Source organism: Myotis daubentonii, chromosome 21 (assembly GCF_963259705.1).
Source record: "Myotis daubentonii chromosome 21, mMyoDau2.1, whole genome shotgun sequence".
Classification (NCBI taxonomy): Eukaryota; Metazoa; Chordata; class Mammalia; order Chiroptera; family Vespertilionidae; genus Myotis; species Myotis daubentonii.
Genome location: NC_081860.1, coordinates 13,654,884 through 13,675,533, shown reverse-complemented (window position 1 = coordinate 13,675,533; position 20,650 = coordinate 13,654,884). Strand labels below are relative to the sequence as shown.

Here is a 20,650-nt window from a genome sequence, read left to right as displayed (position 1 = left end):
TATTTACTTAATGCCGTATATCAGTAGATATACCGGGTGGGCCAACATAGGGTAACAGTTGTTTATATTGCAACTACTACAATAATTAATGAATTATAATGCAAGAATAAACTATGTGTTTCGCATCCTCACAACTATAAACCTACTTTTACCCCACCCCGTGTCGAAGTCTCGGCAAAGGAAAAATTAGCATAAATGCAAATGCAAACCCGATGCTGGATGCTCCCTCTCCCATGCCATGAACTAGCTAAAGCGTGGGCCAGAAAATTCACTCTCCATCTCCATCCCTCCTCTCTTTCCCGCGGTAATGAGCATCCACAGACGGTCCACGTGCTGTCCTCTGGTTCTCCATAAAGTTCGCACAAACGAGGTCAGAGTAATGGTGCCTTCCCAGGTGGTTGAAAAGTTTCATTACAGCGAAAGACGGAGACGAGGAGGAGGGCTGCCGCTCCACACGCATCTTCCCGGCGGGATGCCTGCGCTGTCGCCACGGGGCCGTGTTAAAAGCCGGTTGTCTGTGTGTGCAATGTGTTCATTTCGGAGCTGGAGTTAATTAACCCTCCGGCGCTTGTCATCTGGTTGCTGTCGATGCCTCAGTGTCCCGGTGACGGATACGGTGCACCGTGCAAGGCTTCCGGGCGGTTGCGTGAGAAAGGCCGCGGTCCGTGGAGAAAGCTTTTCCCGGGGGCGCTGTGGCCTGAGGGGGTAGGAGAAAGCTGCGTCATCTGTGATCCACGTGTGTATTTGTTGTTTCCCCTCAGTGTTTGCAGAACTCCCTGAAAGACATGAAGGACATCGGCATTTTACAAGTGAAGGTTTTAAAGGCTGTGGACCTCTTAGCGGCTGACTTCTCAGGTAGGAACCATTTTCATTTATTTTTTTTCCATATATCTTTTATTGATTTTTTCACAGAGAGGAGGGGAGAGGGATAGAGAGCTAGAAACATCAATGAGAGAGAAACATTGATCCGCTGCCTCCTGCATGCCCCCCACTGGGGATGTGCCCGCAACCAAGGTACATGCCCTTGACTGGAATCGAACCCGGGACCTTTCAGTCCGCAGGCCGACGCTCTATCCACTGAGCCAAACCGGTTAGGGCTGCATTTTTATTTTTATTTATCGCCCTCGTTGATGTCACCTTATGGCAAAGCAAAATCCTACATAATAAAGAGTTAATATGCTAATTAGACCGAACAGCGGAACGACGACCTTCCGGACGAAGCCGGGCTGCGAGGGCCAAGCCCCTTGCATGTATTTCATGCATCGTGCCTCTAGTGTTTTAATAATTAGATTCTCGAGGGCCACAATGGGTTCTTAAACTGGACCGGAGGGCTGGAACAAAAGCATGGATGGAGTGTTTGTGTGATCTAATATAAATTCAAAGGAAACATCATTACATAAAAGGGTACAGTCTTTTTTTTTGAGTTTTATTCATTTCAAACGGGCCGGATCCGGCCCGCAGGCCGTAGTTTGCCCACGGCTGAATTAGAAGCATGTACACAGCAATCATGCATTTTCCAAATAAAGCAGCGGTTTTCGACCTGTTTCATCTCACGGCACACGTAAACTATTTCCTGAAATTCAAAAAGTATATTATACCTTTTGCTGATCTGACACACAAAAAAGGTACAGTTTGGATTGATTTACAGGGAAAAATGATAGTAATTGATTTCCTTTTTGCTCCAAAGTGACTTCTTAAAAAAATCAGGTGCCTATATTTGTACTGTGTATATGAGGATTTCTGGTACCAGGAATTAACCAGTCAGATACAATTTTATTAGGTGACATGACCAATAAGATGCAGCTCCGTTATATGACCTATATGTTTATGGCTCAATACAGGGAATTCACACCAGCTGGCTATTGTTGTGTTGGCTGTTGTCATTTTTAAAAATTTGATAATCTCAGGGAAAAGAGGTCAGGGCCCCTGATTACATAGTATTGCATGTTTTAAAAATTCTTCTGGCACTTCATTTGAAAAATTGCTGAAATAGAGGAGCAGAAAAAAATAAGATGCAGATAAGCCATTTTTTTGACGGAAGGAACAATTTCTTCACCAAATTATTATTTTTCAAATAATTGTGCTGTGATTCGATAATGTACTTGAGCGTTTAGCTTCCAGGATATTTATGGATTCTTAGTGTCATGACTTTGCTAAATTAACCTTTTGGTAAGACTTTTCTCTGGTACCGCCATAGAAACAGAATCTACTTGTTGCCTTTATTCCATTGAGGTGCTCTGTGCCTTTTTAAATAAATATTTTTATTGATTTCAGAGAGGAAGGGAGAGGGGCAGAGAGATAGAAACACCAGTGATGAGAGAGAATCATTGATCGGCTGCCTCTTACACGCGCCCACACTGGCATGTGCCCTGACCTGGAATCGAACCGTGACCTCCTAGTTCATAGGTTGACGCTCAATCACTGAGCCAGGCCGGCCAGGCTATCTTGTTAATCATTTTAAGGCTCTGATCTGTCCCTGTCTCATTAGGAAAGACCTACCCGTTTCTGCTAAACAAATCAGCCCCCTCCCAAACCTTGGTTAAAATTCACCTGCACTGTGAATTCCGTGTAGACGTTAATCAACCAGATTAGATTTCCTTGAACTTGAGCTTCCTCTTCTGCACCAACATCCCTTACCTCCTGGAGGGTTAAATGAGAACCCGCGTGACGCATAGCTCTCTCCAGCCGACACCCGTCCCCAGCAGCCAGCAACGTCCCCGCTGTCCTTCGTCACTGGCCCATGTGGGCATATGTTGGGTTTGCCTGCCTCGGGCTGCTTCTGTGAAATACAGGGCTCACTATGGAACAGAGATGCATAGATGTGGGGTGTAGGAGACACAGGGAAAATACACAGCCAGGGGTCAAAGGTGGGAGCACGCAGCCCACTGGCCGGGAACATGGGGGCAGTTTTCATGGAAAAGGTGACATTTGCTAAAAAAAAAAAAAAAAAAGGCGAGATTTTATGAGGGTTCCATAAAGGTAACGACCTGGTGGTCTGTGTACATCAGGGCCTGGTCCCACGCCAGACGTCGAGGGGACGCTTAATAAATATTTGTCAGATGAATGAAATGACCTCTAAAATCCGTTTATTACTTCTGTAACTCATATAAAGGTAAAATCATTTAAATGAGACACCTCCGCTTGCTGTTCGAGGCATGTCAATGAATTGTCAAGTGGGGTCGGACGGAGCAAAGGCGATGGCATGCAAGGTGCTAAAACACCTTGAAACTGTCAAGGTGACACGCCCTGAGCGTGTATGTGTCTCCTCCGTGCCATTGGGGAACATTGGGGCCATTCATTTATTATTTTTATTTACTTATTTTAATATTTTTTTTTTATTGATTTCAGAGAGGAAGGGAGAGGGAGACAGGGAGAGAAACATCGATGATGAGAGAGAATCATTGATCGGCTGCCTCCTCCCCCGCCCCCCACTGGGGATCAAGCCAGCAACCTGGGCATATGCCCTTGGCTGGAATCGAACCCAGGACCCTTCAGTTCACAGGCCGACGCTCTATCCACTGAGCCAAACCAGCTAGGGCTTTATTTTTTAAAATATATTTTTATTGATTTCAGAGAGGAAGGGAGAGGAAGAGAGAGATAGAAACATCAATGATGAGAGAGAATCATGGATCAGCTGCCTCCTGCACGCCCCACACCGGGGATTGAGACCACAAAACCGGGACATGTGCCCTGACCGGGAATCGAACTGTGACCTTCTGGTTCATAGGTCAGCGCTCAACCACTGAGCCACCCCGGCCATGCAAGCTTTTCTTTTTTTAAGGCAAAAACTCGGAACTGACTTTTGGGGATTGAAGTTTTGCTCATTTGCAAGCAACAAACATATAGCATATGTGCTCACAATGTATTGCATATATAGGATCCTATATGTGTGTGGCCACTCCCTGCAAAGCTGTTTTAACTCCTAAATAGCCATGTTTATACTTTTTCCCGCTTCCCTCACACCATGGGAGGCCTGTGAGCTGTCATAGGCTTCCCGTTATAGAAGAATAAGGACCTATAGTAACTCTAAGAGAATCTAAAAAGGGAACAGAGATGAGCTTCTGATTTAAAAGAAAACACCTGCCCTACCTGGTTTGGCTCAGTGGATAGAGCATTGGCCTGCAGACTCACGCATCCTGGGTTCGATTCCCGGTCAGGGCACATGCCCGGGTTGTGGGCTTGATCCCCAGTGTAGGGCTTACAGGAGGCAGCTGATCCATGATTCTCTCTCATCATTGATGTTTCTCTCTCTCTCCCTCTCCCTTCTTCTCTGAAATCAATAAACATGTAAAAACAACCACACAAAAGTGGACTCGCTCACGTGACAGTTTACCACCTGCTCCTATGCCACCTGTGTGGTCCCGGGCACCGGGTTGCGTGTCAGTGCCAGCCTGTTGACGATGCCACACTTGCAGCATTGGCAGGACCCACGGCTCCCACGCGGCTTGCGGGGGAGACGGCTCGCTCTCACCTCTCAGCCAGCACAGTGGCACCGTCAGGGAAGCGCGTGGCCTTGGTTCACTGGCCTCTGTCATGTCTGAGATCCCTGTGTCTCTGACCGACGTCTGTGTTTTCCTTCCAGGGAAGAGCGACCCTTTCTGCTTGTTGGAGTTGGGCAACGACCGGCTGCAGACACACACCATCTACAAGACCCTCAACCCCGAGTGGAACAAAGTTTTCACGTTGTAAGTCCTTTAGCCTCTGGACTATCCGGGGGCATCTTTAAAAAAAAGTTATTGATTTTAGAGAGGAAGGGAGAGGGAGAGAGAGACAGAAACATCAACGATGAGAGAGAATCATGGATCAGCCGCCTCCTGCGCGATCAGGGATCAAGCCTGCATCCCCCGGGCCTGTGTCCTTGACCGGAATCGAACCCGGGTCCCTTCCGTCCACAGGCCCAACCCGCTATCCACTGAGCCAAACCAGCGAGGGCAGCAAACAGTGATTTTAGCCACTGATTTTTTTTTAAAAATATATTTTATTGATTTTTCACAGAGAGGAAGGGAGAGAGATAGTTAGAAACATCGATGAGAGAGAAACATCGATCAGCTGCCTCCTGCACATCTCCTACTGGGGATATGCCCGCAACCCAGGTACATGCCCTTGACCGGAATCGAACCTGGGACCTTTCAGTCCGCAGGCCGACGCTCTATCCACTGAGCCAAACCGGTTTCGGCATAGCCACTGATTTTTAAGTGAATTCTTCATTCATTTAAAAAGAATCTTAGTTTTGCTTTTCTTACTCGGAAGCGACTTTGAAATCACCATCCTTCTACCCTCCTTCTGTCTCCCATTCCCTCTCCATCCTGTTTCTTTAACAGCCCCACCCTGCGTGCACGCAGACACGGAAAATGTCACCTAGTAAGAAAGTTGGCCTTTTCTCGTATGGATGACTGAATCTGCTCTGATGGAAGGCTTGGGAATATCGTCAGTTTGATTTAATTTTTGGAGTTTAATTAAATGGTAGTTTTATACTCTGAGGACGTGCAGACTTAATTAGTGAAACCGTGTTTTCAGATCTTCACGGAACCGACTCCACGTGTGTGTGCCTGTGTGCGTGTGTGTGTGTGTGTTTGTATGTGATCCGCGGTGTGTTTCTCGTTGCAGCCGTGTTAAAGACGTCCACGATGCTTTGGAAGTGACAGTGTTTGATGAGGACGGCGACAAACCCCCGGATTTCCTTGGGAGAGTCTCCATTCCCTTGCTGTCCGTAAGTTGCCTTTGTTAATACACAGTTTGTGAGTCATTGTGCGGTTGACAACTTTCTATGGTCTAAACTGCTTCATCTTTTCAACCTGGGCCAGGAGAACACTTTAAACTCTAGCCGGAAACAACTGTTTCATTCCAGTAGTTTCAGATATAAAGTGACATCATTTTCTCGCTTTGGCCAGTATGATTGAACCAACCAAAGCTTTTTGACCAGCCTTATTTTTTTTCTTTTTTCTTAAATATGGTTTTACTGATTTCAGAGAGGAAGGGAGGGAGAGAGAGAAACAGCAATAACGAGAGAGAATCATTGATCGGCTGCCTCCTGCACGCCCCCTACTGGGGACCGAGCCCACAACCAGGTTATGTGCCCCAACCAGGAATTGAAACCATGACCTCCTAGTTCATAGGTCTGTGTTCAGCCACTGAGCCACGCGGGTCAGGCAAGGTGTGGCTGTTGCTATTCAGATTGATTTCTGATTCCTTGATCAATAAATTGGGGAAGTGATCAGCTCCTCAGAGGGTCTATGGGGGCTCTTCCTGCAGCACACGCTCTCCAACTGAACTAATTCTCTACCTAACGTCTAGATCAGTGGTCGGCAAACTGCAGCCCCTTGAGTGTGGCTCTTCCACAAAATATCACGTGCGGGTGCGCACATACAGTGCGATTGAAACTTCGTGGCCACACTCAAGGGGCCAAAGAGCCACATGTGGCTCGCGAGCCGCCGTTTGCCGACCACTGGTCTAGATATAATTCTAATGAAAAATATGCCAAAATGCTAAGTATCTCTAACAAGAAACATTTTATTCCTTAAATCTCCTGATCGATAACATAGTAAATATGCGTTGGAAAATAGTATACCCATTGGAGAGTTTTAAAACATTTCCAGGCTAGACACCATCTCCTAATAATTATCTGATTCAGTAGGTTTATTTAACATGTCTATCTTCAACTAAGCGGTCCTAATTCTGTCCTGAAAATCCGGCTGGATTTTTCTCATCGATCTAGGTCATTCTTTTTTATTTAAATACTAGAGGCCCGGTGCACAAATTTCGTGCAGTGGGTTTGGCCCTCGCAGCCCTGGCCGGCCCTCACAGCCCCTCGCAGTCTTGTCCAGCCCTTGCAGCCCTGGTTTCATCCTGAGGTCGTCCGGCTGTTTGGTCTAATTAGCATATTAGCTCTTTATTATATAGGATATGTTTACCCTCTCAGAATGATCTAATGGGCCAACCTAGGAAGGCTTTGAGAATCAGATTTCTGTAAAATAAGAAGACCATCTCTTTATTATTATTTCCGAATGTCTGCGGCATGATGAGGCCCTACATTTCGAAACAAATTCTAATTCTCGGTGCAATCCATGCCAGCATGTGAATCTGTAATCCGACGCACGCCTCACGCAGCCTTCAGCTTCCTCTGTGAATCCATGTGCGCGGTCGCGAGCGGCACCAGCAACAGCTTCCCTTAATTAGTTTTATGGGACAAATTTCCTGTAATTGCTTCTCCCGAATAGTAAGTGTCCATGCAAGTCCCCATTTGCATTTCCAATCGCGTATTTGCCCACGGTGCACCTGTGATGAGATTTGCACATTAGAATGGACACATTTACACCATCATTTTGCTTTGTGGTTAATGCTGAAATCTTGGCCATTAAAATAAATAACATTGATCTTTTACTTTGTGTTAATACTTATATATGGGAAACTAAATTTAAAAAAATATTAAAAGTAGTCCCAAGGCAGGGCTGACATGGTGAATTTTGAACACAGATGTTCAGTTCTCCTCCTTGCCTAATTTTGGTTCAATATGTCCATTGAAATACATAAACAAAGATATACAGTAAGGCAAATTTCTCTATTGGCCCTTCAAACTATGAGCGTAGCTTTGACATGCTGGAGTTACCACGAAACATATGTAATATATATGGTGTGTGTAGTTTATAGGGTGGATGATATGTGATTAGGATAGACAGCTAAGGGAGGAAGATGAATAATCAGTAGGATTTCTTTAATGTCCTATAACAAGAAGATGGCGTGTATAAATCTCAACATAGCATGCATGATGGTAAATGCTGAATGGGTTAAACTTTTCTATTAGATGGAAAAACCTCTTACAGTGATTCAAAGAGGAAACCTAACTGCTACACATCTGTGGAACACCTCGACATGGTAACACAGAAATGGGTGAACAAAAGCAATGACATAATTGTAAATACAAGTCAGACATACAGAGGAGGCTGTTTTATGGGTTCAAAGAGCCAATGTCAGTATCAATAAGGTTATAACACATTTGAACGGCTATGTCAGCGGTTCTCAATCTGTGGGTCGGTACCCCTTTGGGGGTCTAATGACCCTTTCACAGGGGTCGCCTAAGACCATTGGAAAACACATATATAATTACATACTGTTTTTGTGATTAACCACTATGCTTTCATTATGTTCAATGTGTAACAATGAAAATACATCCTGCATATCAGATATTTACATTATGATTCATAACAGTAGCAAAATTACAGTTGTGAAGTAGCAATGAAAATAATTTTATGGTTGGGGGTCATCACAACATGAGGAACTGTATGAAAGGGTCGCGGCATTAGGAAGGTTGAGAACCACTGGTCTATGTGAATGATTTTGCATAGAAATGTGTGTGTGGTATTAGAGATACAGGAAATATTACAAAATTAGAATCACAGAATGATCACACATATGATCTATTCAGCTTTAAAAATATCAGAAGGAAAAAATAAATAAGGCTGTGATATTTCTTGAAAGCCCAAATTTTGAAAGTCCAAGTTGCACAGTGTGTGTTAATAGTGAAAGGCCCCCCACACCATCCCATAGCTACTGAATTTCTGGGGATGAGATGCTGCAGTCTCCTTTAAAATAAAAAAATAAATAGATGTGTAAATATATATATTTTATTTCAGAGAGGAAGGGAGAGGCAGAGAGAGAGAAAGATCAATGATGAGAGAGAATCATGGTTCGGTTGCCTCCGGCACGCCCCACACTGAGGATCAAGCCCGCAACGTGGCATCATGTGCCCTGATCGGGAATCGAACCATGACCTCCTGGTTCATAGATTGATGCTCTACCACTGAGCCATGTCGGCCGGGCTGCAGTCTCCTTTTCTAGCAAGTTCTCAGATGCATTTTAGGCGTACCGAAGTGATCGGTCTCCAACTTTAGAGAATGAGCAGTGAGCTTAATTCATGCCTGTGTGTGCATACACACACGTAAATATGTAAAATATTCTGATCAAATTCCCATTGGACACGTTCATGTATTGATCATGTTGTAGGTCCCAAATGCCTCAATAAAAAGAGACTTTACTGTGATCACAGTACTGGGAAAATAGAAGTTAATAACAAAAGTGAAACAAGTATCAAAACACTTGTTGGGAGGAAAAAATCCCAAGTAGCTAATGTAGATACCAAAACTGCAGCTCTAGAAAAGAACAGTGCAATAGTACATTTAAAAACCGTGGAGAATTACCTTGGGAAAGGAAAGAGGACTTAGTAATTCCATGAGGATTCCTAAAGGCTATTTAGGTATGTTCCCTTTGTGATAATACACCAAACTTTCCAAGGGATATGTATGTTTAGGTATCCGTGTGATATTTCAATTCAATAATGAATGAAAGTACGGTCCTTCTAATTTCAGATTTCATTCAGAGCAATTTAAAAATAACCCGATTACATTATGTCCCACTTGGAAATGGATGTTTTCTCCTCAAACAAATAAAAAGATAACAATGAAAAAAAAAACCAAACAACCGCGGAGAAGGGCCAAAAGTATTATTCAGAGGAAATTCTTAACTTGAATGTTTTCATAATTAAACAACAAAGGTTGAAAATCATTTAAGCATCTCAGCAAAAGGAAATAAAACTAAGGACATTAGAAAGGAATTAATGGACATGAAAAAGTGAGCAACATGTAAAATATGTACATGGTGTATTTGACAAATCCAAGTGATTACTTCTGTAAAATGTAATTCAGCAGGCAAGCCATTTACAAGGCTGTGAAAAAAAAGAGAAAAACACATTAGGAATTATGAAAGAACAAGAAATATAGGGATCACTAGGAATAACACACCTAAATTTTATTGAGGAGTATGAGTGGAAACTTAAAAAAAAAATGAATAATATCACCAACATAGAAAAGGTGTGTGTTTTTTTCATCAATAAAGAAAAGACATGTCTACCCAGCAGAAACATTAATTTGAAGAGGTAGGGATCAGAACAGTTAAACTAATAATCATGAATGGCTTGTGCTTTATTCAGACGAGATTATGATTATTTGGAGAATAGACGAGGGAGCAGGCCACTTGGATTGGCATCCGGTCTTTTTCCTTATCGGGCTGTGTGATTTTTGAGGTTGCTATACCTCTCTGTTTCTATTTCCTTCTTGATGAGATGAAGATAATTATCATGATACCTACGTTGGAGGTTTAGGGTGAGGGTTTACATAGTTTGGCCAATGTAAAGTGATTGCTGTATAGCATCCCGTAAGCACTTACAGTGTAAGCTATCACTTTCATCACCTTTACATCAAATCATTAAATTAGTTTAAGCAGTCAGATTGACACCTATAGTAAAGATTTTTCACTAGGAGTGAGCACTAAGTGTAGGAAAAGACTCTCGCCCAGCAGGTGTGGCTCAGTGGTTGAGCGTCGACCTCTGAACCAGGAGGCCACGGTTCATTCCCAGTCAGGGCACACGCCCCGGTTTCGGGGTAGATCCTCAGTGAGGGGCGTGCGGAAGGCAGCCGATCCGTGACTCTCTCTCATCATTGATGCTTCCATCTCTCTTTCTCCCTCTCCCTTCCTTTTGGAAATCAATACAAATATATTTTAAAGAGAAAAAGGACTCTCAGATACTATCAGAGAGAGCATGACTTGGTACAAGCCTTGTAGAAGGCACCTTGATAAAATGGACTAAGATGTAACATACACGTATCTTGGAGCATTTGTATTCTGGCTATCTATTGTAGAGCAGCATCCGAGACTTGACGAGATATAATTACCCCTGGCCACACAGATGCTAAATTGCAGACGTGGGAATTGAATCTAAGTCTGGTCTGGTCTCCCAGCCCTACCACGGCCCACTGTTAATAAACTTAGGAGAGAAAATCTTCAGTCTCATTAGTTATAAAAAGAGTAGATATTAAAACAACCTGAGGCCTTTTTATTCCTGTGACATTGCTCTATATGAAATAAAGGTGCCCAGCGTTGTAAGGAAATGGCTGGTTTGGTTCACAGAGGCTAGGAGTATAAATGGATACAGCGCTGTAGGAGGGAAAAGCCATCAAAATAGATATATCCTGTGAGTCAGCAGTTCCACCTCTAGGGATTTATTTCTGGGGATGCATAACTCCTCTGTTCTTCAGTTTCCTAATCTGTAAAATGTGAATTTAAAAAGTTTATATGTCTCAGAGGTGGGTGTGCAATAATCAGGGAAAACAGTGACAAGTACACAGAAATGGCTTGTGAATGACACCTAGGTTTCAGTCTTATGTTAAGGTATATATTTTCACTCTCTTATCTTTTGAATTTAAAAGATACTATAAGACACTGGGGGTGGGGTGAGGGCATGTGATGGGGGGTGGGGGAGGCCGGGGGGAAGGTCAATGGGGGAAAAAAAGGAGACATATGTACTACTATTTGTAATACTTTAAACAATAAAATAAAATTTTAAAAAAAAAGATCATATTCATGAACTATCTACATTCCGTTTCTTGGACTCTATCCTAGAAAATGTTTGATCAAAATACAGAAAATCATTTATGCTTAAAAAATATATGGGAAACATTCCCCATTGTAATAATAGGTTATTATTTTTCAGTGTTTAATTATAATACTAAATATTTAAACACATGGATCTACTCCTAAACCCAGCCTATTCCACATACAAAGTAGCATATTTCCCCTTTTACGCGACCTTTTCCCCGAAGATTTTCCTTCCAGCAGCCAGCCAGAAAGAGTGGAATCAACAGGAAAATTCAGAAAGTGTGTGGATTATTTATATTTTGAATATTACATAGCAATTTAAAGAAATGAGGCAGATCCATATACTACTATAAACTTTTAAATCTGAATCATATTGACAGATGCTAAAATGAAGTTGCAAAGTCCATATAGTTTATGAATGTAAAGTCTCAATAAAAACTTAGGAAGGATCTGTGCCAAATTTCTATCTAGTTTCCATCTGGGGGGAAGAACTCTGAAAGTTCAGAGAAACTTTCATTTTTTTTTCGTTATTTTTCAAACTTTAAAAAAAAAAATGTTTCACCTTGTAATCTATATATTTTGAGGTAATAGGATATTCAAGTGCCAAACAGGAATAGCCCTAATTATATCTGAGGCCTTTTTATTACTGCAGAATTGCTGTGTGTTAAATAAAAATGCCCAGTGTTCCAAGGAAATGGACAGTCTGATTACTTTAATGTCCCTAGGTGGAGTCTGTGTTTTGCTGACACAATGGTAGGACATTGAGAAAGAGGAAACGATCATTTACCAAATTAAAAAACATGCACACACACCAAAAAAAAAAACAACCCACAAAAAAACTTCTTTTACTATAAAATATTTCTTTTTATACTGATACCTCTTGTTCTTCTGTTTGACCTCCCCTGACCCTAAAGAAATCATGGAAATTTTAAGATAACAGCGTACAATGCCTGTGAGTTGAGGCAGAGCTCACATGGACGCCAGTCAGCTTGGCAAACGGTCACGCCGCTTTTATATTTATTTCTTTCAACTTTCACACCCACAATTTATTAAGTGAGACCGCGGACACAAGAGGAAGCTCCGAATCCTGTTTGGAACCCGTTTCGGAAGGAAACCAGGTCTTTATGGGGCACCCCCTTCCTCTTCGCCGCCGGCCAGGAAAGCCATCTCTCTACGGAGGACCCATTCAATCTGGAGAGGTGGGGTGACTTCGGGAAGGAAGGTGACCCCGCCCTTGTAAAGTGGAATGGCTCTGTTTCCCGCCCTGACTTACTCGACTCATTTCCACCGCTGTTTATAAGAACCCTTGTGCCGAACGCTTGGAGTGACAGCGATAGTCAATGAAAATATGGCTTGGCCCGGCCGGCGTGGCTCAGTGGTTGAGCATCGACCTATGAACCTGGAGGTCACAGTTCCATTCCCGGTCAGGGCACAGGCCCGGGTTTCGGGCTCCATCCCCAGTAGGGGGCGTGCAGGAGGCAGCCGATTCGTGATTCTCTCTCCTCATTGCCCCTAATGTTGACAACTTTTATGCCCATGATGCACTGGTCAAAACTAAACAACAACGAGAAAGAGAAGAACAACAACAAAAACTAAAATTCCACAAAACCCGACAGTGTCCATTTCTGTTAACTAACCTGTGGCCTTTGTTTGAATGCCACCAGCTTTTCCAATGATGTCCCTTTTTCTGTTTTAGCATCCAGCCCAGGGGACCTGCCACACTTGGCATTTCGTCGTCTTATCTCCAAAGTCTTCCGATTTGTGACAGTTCCCTAGAGTTTCCGTTTTCCCATGACCTTGGCCGTCTTGAGGAATACTGGCCAGGGATTTTGTAGAATATTTATCTTGTTTTAATAAATAGAAATGTATAACCTCTGAGATTTTTGAAGGAAAGCCCATGGAGATGCCGTAATCCAGGCCACTAATTTTCCATTTAGATCATCAGTATCAACCAGGTAATTGTTGCTTTAGCTTTTAATCGACTGTAAGAGCACTCTATGATGACAAGTTGATTTAAGATGATGTTAATATTTGCCTAATAGGTGTTTCATCTGTGTGTGCGTCTTGCATCCTCAACTCTGTGAGTTTGTTTAGTGTAAACCCCAGCAAACGTTTGTATTTTATCTATCTCTTAAAACAGATTCGAGATGGACAAACGAATTGCTACGTATTGAAGAATAAAGATTTAGAACAAGCTTTTAAAGGGGTCATTTACTTGGAGATGGATCTCATCTATAATCCGGTAAGTCTAGCTGGGTCATAGACCTAATGGGAAAGGTGGCCAGCCTAAGAGAGACTCAAATCCATGTAAAATGTTTTAGAAGGTTTGCACAGAGAGAGAGGGAAAGAGAGAGAGAAAGAGAACAGTGTTTTAAAACCCAACCATTGCCCGGCCAGTGTGGCTCAGTGATTGACCGTCCACCTATGAACCAGGAGGTCACAGTTCGATTCCCAATCAGGGCACATGCCTGGGTAGTGGGATTGATCCCCATGTGGGGCGTGCAGGAGGCAGCCGATCCATGATTCTCTCTCATCATTGATGTTTCTCTCTCTCCCCCCCTCTCCCTTCCTCTTTGAAATCAACAAAAACATATTTAAAACAAACAACAACAAAAAAAACCCTTCAACCATTAAATCCGTGCTGGACACTCCAGTTCTCAACTGGTATTCATCCTGTTTTTCCAGATCACGGAGAGGAAATGAGATTTTTCTGTACAAAATAGGTTTATAACCCAGAAGCTCATTTTCACATGCCAGGTATGACTGGTGAAAACATAGCTCAAAACTGTGACGTGAAGGGAGGTTTTCCTATTCAGAGACTTTGGCCTGAGAACTTCATGAAGCTGATCTCTGCGGTGGTTTAAATATCTCCGTTGGTTTGCAGACATCTTGTCGCTTTCCAAGACCTGTTCTGGTCTCCCCCACCCAAGTGAAGTTCATGCAATGAGACCCTCCCACACACACACGCACGCACACACACACACACACATGCAGAGCGTGGGGGGGGGGGACCGCCGTTCTCCACTCTCCGCCAGGGCCTTAGGGGTATAACAGATTGGTTTCCCGGTCCTTCCGGTTCATGAAGAAGAGGAGAAGGAGAGGAATGAAATCCACAGAAATGCCTCCCTTTTTAACAAGGATGTCTTTCTAGGTCAAAGCCAGTATCAGGACCTTTACGCCCAGGGAAAAGCGCTTTGTGGAAGACAGCCGCAAGCTGTCCAAAAAGGTAGGTCTCTGTGGTGAGCTGGCTGTGGGTGCATTCAGCAGGCGGGACCTGGAGTGCTGGCTGTCATTATATGCTCGCATCTCCCCTTCCCCTTCCCATCTCCCTCCTCCTCCTCCTCCTCCTCCTCCTCCTCCTCCTCCTCCTCCTCCTCCTCCTCCTCCTCCTCCTCCTCCTTTTCTTTCCTGTCCTCTATCTTTATCTCTATCTCTATTTCTATCTCTATCACCATCTCTATCTCTGCACCTCTATATCTCTATCTAATTTACCTCTATTTCTATCTCTTCTATCATTCTCAGTCCCCACCTCTCCACTCCTTTCTCCTTTTCCCCCCTTCTCTCCCAAAACAAGGACTTCAGTCAGCTTAATAAGAAGGGAAAGACGCAGCCGATATCTGTTGGATGAGATAGAAGGTGTCAGCCGCCCGTTAACCTCCTGAATCATCCTATGAACAGAATTCCTAGCCTCAGGCCCCCGTACGCTTTCCCCAGATCTGCGTGCCCTGCCCACCTTCCTCTGTCCCCGTCCTTCAGAGTCTCAGGGAGATATTCTGGCCTTTCCAGCCATAAAGAGATTAACCCAGTGGATCTTTAGAGACCTCTAGCCTGGGACTCCCACAGCTTCTCCTACCACGTTCGTATTGTCCGAATTCGGGGGGCGCTGCCACGTCCCCCCGTTCGGAATGGCCTGTCTCTCTCTGTCTGTTGCCCTGAATTCTTCTGTCCTCACTTCCACCAAAAGTGAGGCCCGGAGCCCAGGAAGGGAAGTGGCACATTCTTTGTCAGGCGTGACTCTCCCATTTATCTCCGGGCCCCTCCCTGCCCTGTGCAGACAACCTTCGGGGTTTCGCTCTGTCCCTATTGTCCCTCTGTCGTCCTGCAACGCAGAACAAAGTGTCCCCTTTTCAAAGTATTTATGGCTTCCCCCGCGTCCTGTGGGGTGAGCAGCTGTGGATGACATAAAGCCGTTACATAGAGAGGGCGTCTTACCGTCCTTTTGTTTCCCATGAACTTCTGGGCGCACTCGGGCCAGGCCCCTGCCACCCTCTGGAGAGAACGTCCCAGGGTTTTGCTTCGTCTGCAGTAACGCGGGCTGTCATGTTTACTTGGTGTAATCCGAGGCGACCTCTTATTTTTTTATTTTTATTAGTATTAGTATTGCCTGTCGGGCTCTGTTTACTTGAACGTTAAACCCTGAGGTGGGGTAGCTGCTTTGGCAAACAAACCGAAATGAATCCGCCTGCAACTGGGAGAAAAGACATTTCCGTTGCCAAACAGGGGCCACCGCGTGGTGGGGTGGCTTCGGGCTCTGAGAGCGCCAGGGGTGGGGCTGGGGTCCTGGGGTCCTGGGGTCTGATAGGATCCTCCCCAGGTACCTCTCACCACTAGGTGTCCCCTCCTTCTCATAAGATCGGAACTTTTGCTTCTGATGCAAATGCTTAAAAGCACTTAACTATGTGACAGGCACCCGCAAGTGCGTCAATTCTCTCCACAGCCAAGATTGGTCCAGGGCCTAAGAGAGAGGTTAAGAAACCAGCCACAGCGGGGAGATGGGAGAGCCGCATTCCTTTGCCAGAGTAGCCTTGCCTGTAGACGTTTTTTAAAATTCATTTCCGAGAGGAAGGGAGAGAGAGAGAGAAATATCAATGATGAGAGAGAATGATGAATCAGCTGCCTCCTGCATGTCCCCTACTTGGGGGGGTGGGGGGGATTGAGCCCACAACCCCGGCATGTGCCCTTGGCCGGAATTGAACCTGGGGCCCTTAAGTCCGCAGGCCGATGCTCTATCCACTGAGCCAAACCGGCTAGGACTCCTATAGACTTTTCCCTCTAGACCCGATTGGTTTAAGTGCCTGTACATTGCTATTATAAATAGTCCATTTCCTTCTAAACAAAATAGGTAGCCACTTGTTCCCACTCTCTGTCTCTCTCTCTCTCTCTCTCTCTCTCTCTCTCTCTCTCTCTCTCTTACACACACACACAGACACACACACTCACACCCCCCAAGTGCCTGGCTTCTGTCATTTTCTTCTAGCTCGGTTTGGTGATGAACACGATTCAAACAGCTCCTCCTCCATCAAAGGTGCCATCCAATGCATCGCATTCCCCTTTTCCTGTCTGGATGATCGGACTTTCTTTTTTTAAAATATTTTATTGATTTTTTACAGAGAGGAATGGAGAGGGATAGACAGTTAAAAACATCGATGAGAGAGAAACATCAATCAGCTGCCTCCTGCACACCCCCAACTGGGGATGTGCCCACAACCAAGGTACATGCCCTTGACCGGAATCGAACCCAGGACCTTTCAGATCGCAGGCTGACACTCTATCCACGGAGCCAAACCGGTTAGGGCTGGATGATCGGACTTTAAAAAGAATTTTAGAAGAAGCACGAGGACTTTTCCCCTCTGTTTTCTAATGGGCAGCCATACAGAATACAATGGAGACGACCAGGCTGCCTGATCCACAGGGAATACGTGGAGCATTCAAATCTCCTTCCCTGTTTCCCGTGTCTTCCGACCAGATCTTATCCAGAGATGTGGACCGCGTGAAAAGGATCTCCATGGCGATATGGCACACACTCCAGTTCCTGAAAAGCTGCTTCCAGTGGGAGTCCACGCTGCGGAGCTCCATCGCGTTTGTGGTGAGCGGCCTCTCTCGGGCTCGTGGTGTTCGTTTACGGGGCCCAAGTTCACGTGCAGAACACGGGCTTTATGTTAACGGGCAGGAAGCAAAATGCAACACAGAACCTCGTAGCAGTTCACACCTGGCGGGAAACGGAAAAACCTAAATGGGTGAGAGTGGTTAGAGCGCCGGCCTGGGGACCGAAGGGTCCCAGGTGCGATTCCGGGCGAGGGCACGCACCTCGGTCACATGTTGGGTTCCTCTTCAGACTCTCTACCTCCGCTTCCTACCCGAGCTCTCTTACAAACTTTCCATGGAATGTTCTGGGCAAAAAAAGGAAAGTCAGCACCATTGGTGGCTTCTTCCAGTGGGCACCCCGGCCAGCCTCTGCCAGGAGCAGAGCGTTTCCTCTCTCTTGAGCTTCGTTTCTGGCACCAGAAGTTGTAGCAAAACAGCTCTGTTGCCCGGGGTCATGCAGGAGAATGACAGCCATGATTAATGGGCTGCCGGGCTGATCTGAGGAAAGATTATACCCCAGGAGGAGGACCAGGTTGTCTTGTGTGGGGACTTCTGGTGGGGAGCGGAGCTTGGACGGGGGGTGCATGGTCTGTTCCCTCTGCTGGGCCGTTCCCTGTGCGGACGCAGGCTGCCATGTCGTCCTCAAATCTCGGGGGCCCGCGGGACAGAAGATAAAGGGGTGCACTTCGTGCTGGGCTCCAGACTGTGATTTTGCAAGGATCCCTGGGTTCATGAGACTGCGGGAGGCCCCACTCTATGGGGTGGGGGGGAGGTAGTTTCCATTGGACATCATTGAAAAAAGTACAGAATCAAGTAGGAATGATGCAGGCATAACCTCTCTCTCTGGGTTGTGCTGAAGGTACTGGGGTAGAAAGTGCTCACTTAAACACGCTGTTTTCAGTTTTAAATATATATATTTTTTTATTGCAGAGAGAGAGAGAGACACACACACACACACACACATCAATGATGACAGAAAATCATTGGCTGGCTGCCTCTTGCACACCCCACACTGGGGATCAAGCCCACAAGTCAGGCATGTGCCCTGACTGGGAATGGAACCATGACTTCCTGGTTCATAGGTTGATGCTCAACCACTGAGCCACACTGGCCTGGCTGGAGGCCTTTGTATATTAGAAACTAGAGGCCTGGTGCATGAAATTTGTGCACGGGTAGGGTCCCCAGGCCTGACTGGTGATCAGGATCGATGTGCGGGGCATTTGGAGGGGCCCCTGCTGGCACCCACCTTGGCTGGCCTGGGGCCTGCGGACTGGGGGCAGCTCCTGCATTGAGCGTCTGCCCCCTGGTGGTCAGTGCACATCATAGCGACCGGTCATTCTGCAAAATGGTTGATTTGCATATGAGGCTTCCGTTCTGTAGGATTGGGCTCGGTGTGTAAGGGTTCCCTCCACAGGTGTGAAGAGGACCCTTTGGGTGAAGCAGTCCCCAGGAGGCCGTTCCTTCTCCTCCAGGTCCTGGGAGTCCCACGAGCCCCACACGCGAAGGGCAAAGGTGGAGGAATTTCGCTCTCCCTTCTGTTTTGTCCGATAACATGCAAGAGCCTGTTAATATCATGTTAATGTCTCTGTTTTCAGATGACACAAAGCAAGAATGTTACAGGATCACGTTTCGTATGTTCTGGCTGTTAATTTTAAAGACTTGATGCACGCAAACCATCCGTCTTCTAGATTCCTTTGGATGTGTGTATGAATATATCATAGCTTGATGAAAGCAGGCATTGCAGAAAAGCAGTCTGTTAAGACCTAGTCCACGTGGTGGCCGGTCCGAAGCGGATGGGCCGACATGAAATAACTTTAATCTTGTTGGATGGTCCAGGCATACACCTCCCCACCGGGGGGGTCAGTCCTACCCACACAGACATTGGGGTTGTGTTCCCAATAGTGAGCGAAGAAAGTTCGCTCGCATTCTCTTTAATACACTACAAGTGTGGATGTTGCTGTGTGCTGTTGAATTCGTTGTTATTGTAAGAAATTAAATTTGGGCGTTCTTAGAGTGGCCAGAGCATTCCAGACCACGCTTCTGCTGGCTCCGTGTTTTTGTTAGAGTGACGATGGGAAAGTTTGCTCATTAGGTTTTTTAAGTCTTTCTCTTTCCTCTACGTTTTCTAGACATTTTTATGTCCTTTTCTGAGCTTTATTGGTTTGGTATAAAATAAATAAGTTATATATATATATATATATATATATATATATATATATATATATGAATTGAATTTGTTCTTAAAAGGTAATGTTGCATTGTGATATTGGCATTATAGAATCAATTATATCTGTGGGTGTTTGGGATATATATATATATATATATATATATATATATACGAATTGAATTTGTTTTTTTGTTTTTTTTAAATATATTTTATTGATTTTTTACAGAGAGGAAGGGAGAGAGATAGAGAGTTAGAAACATCGATGAGAGAGAAACATCGATCAGCTGCCTCCTGCATATCTCCTACTGGGGATATGCCCGCAACCCAGGCACATGCCCTTGACCGGAACCGAACCTGGGACCTTTCAGTCCACAGGCCGACGCTCTATCCACTGAGCCAAACCGGTTTCGGCTGAATTTGTTCTTAAAAGGTAATGTTGCATTGTGATATGGGCATTATAGAATCAATTATATCTGTGGGTGTTTGGGTTTGGTTTGGTTTGGTTTTCTATCGGGTACTTAAATTTCTCACACCCCAATATTATATGTTAAAAGACCCAAAGATACATTATGGCATAAATGCGTTAATTTTTTCATAGGACAATACAGCCTTCATTTGACAGGTGGCATCCTCAGAAGATTATTTAAGGCCCCAAAGGCCCCCTCATGCTGCAAAAAAGGGCTGCGTTTGTGTAGTTGGCTGTCCTGCCAGCCTCACAGGCCCACACCTGTTGCAGCCAGGGCGGCAAGTCTGTGGGGCATTGATAGATTCCTTGTTTTATTAAATTTTTTCTTGGACGTTTGATGTTAAGAAGTAATCTAAATCTGCCATATATCAATGGGCATCTTCATAAAGCTGGGCTTCTCACATCTGTGACTTTTCCCTGAATGTTCTGAGTGCAGAAAAATGAAGAACGTATTCTTCAGAGCTGACAGGGCCTGTAATATGATGCTTAATTTAAAGCATCAATCACGCCCCCCCCCCACTCACCCCAATAAAGTTAAAAATGCAATTCTCGACTTTCTTAGTGGTATCCCATATTTAGCATATTCAGAAATCTTCGTGTGTAGAGATCCCAGAATTTTGAGAAATGATTTCCTATTAAACTTAGCCCTAGCTGGTTGGGCTTGGTGGATAGAGGATTGGCCTGTCCAGGGTTCGATTCCGGTCAGGGCACATGCCCGGGTTGTG

The 20,650-nt window shown here is 44.9% G+C and overlaps 1 protein-coding gene across 13 annotated transcripts in view; it reads left to right on the top strand.

Annotated features, from left to right (window-relative positions):
• The window catches only part of MCTP2 (multiple C2 and transmembrane domain containing 2), a 131,783-nt gene that overhangs the window by 68,813 nt on the left and 42,320 nt on the right, over window positions 1-20,650 (top strand). For 11 of the 13 annotated variants that reach the window (XR_009450318.1, XR_009450317.1, XM_059678092.1 and 8 more), the window contains 6 exons: window positions 762-855; window positions 4,583-4,685; window positions 5,608-5,710; window positions 13,568-13,669; window positions 14,579-14,653; window positions 17,174-17,293. Coding sequence is in view for 11 of the 13 variants with exons in the window: in XM_059678092.1 (XP_059534075.1) it covers window positions 762-855; window positions 4,583-4,685; window positions 5,608-5,710; window positions 13,568-13,669; window positions 14,579-14,653; window positions 17,174-17,293 (597 nt within the window). In the remaining 2 variants the exon portion in view is untranslated. Of the gene's footprint in view, window positions 1-761; window positions 856-4,582; window positions 4,686-5,607; window positions 5,711-13,567; window positions 13,670-14,578; window positions 14,654-17,173; window positions 17,294-18,887; window positions 19,324-20,057; window positions 20,450-20,650 lie in introns of those variants that run through there. The other 2 variants (XM_059678097.1, XM_059678096.1) reach the window with 2 other exon arrangements.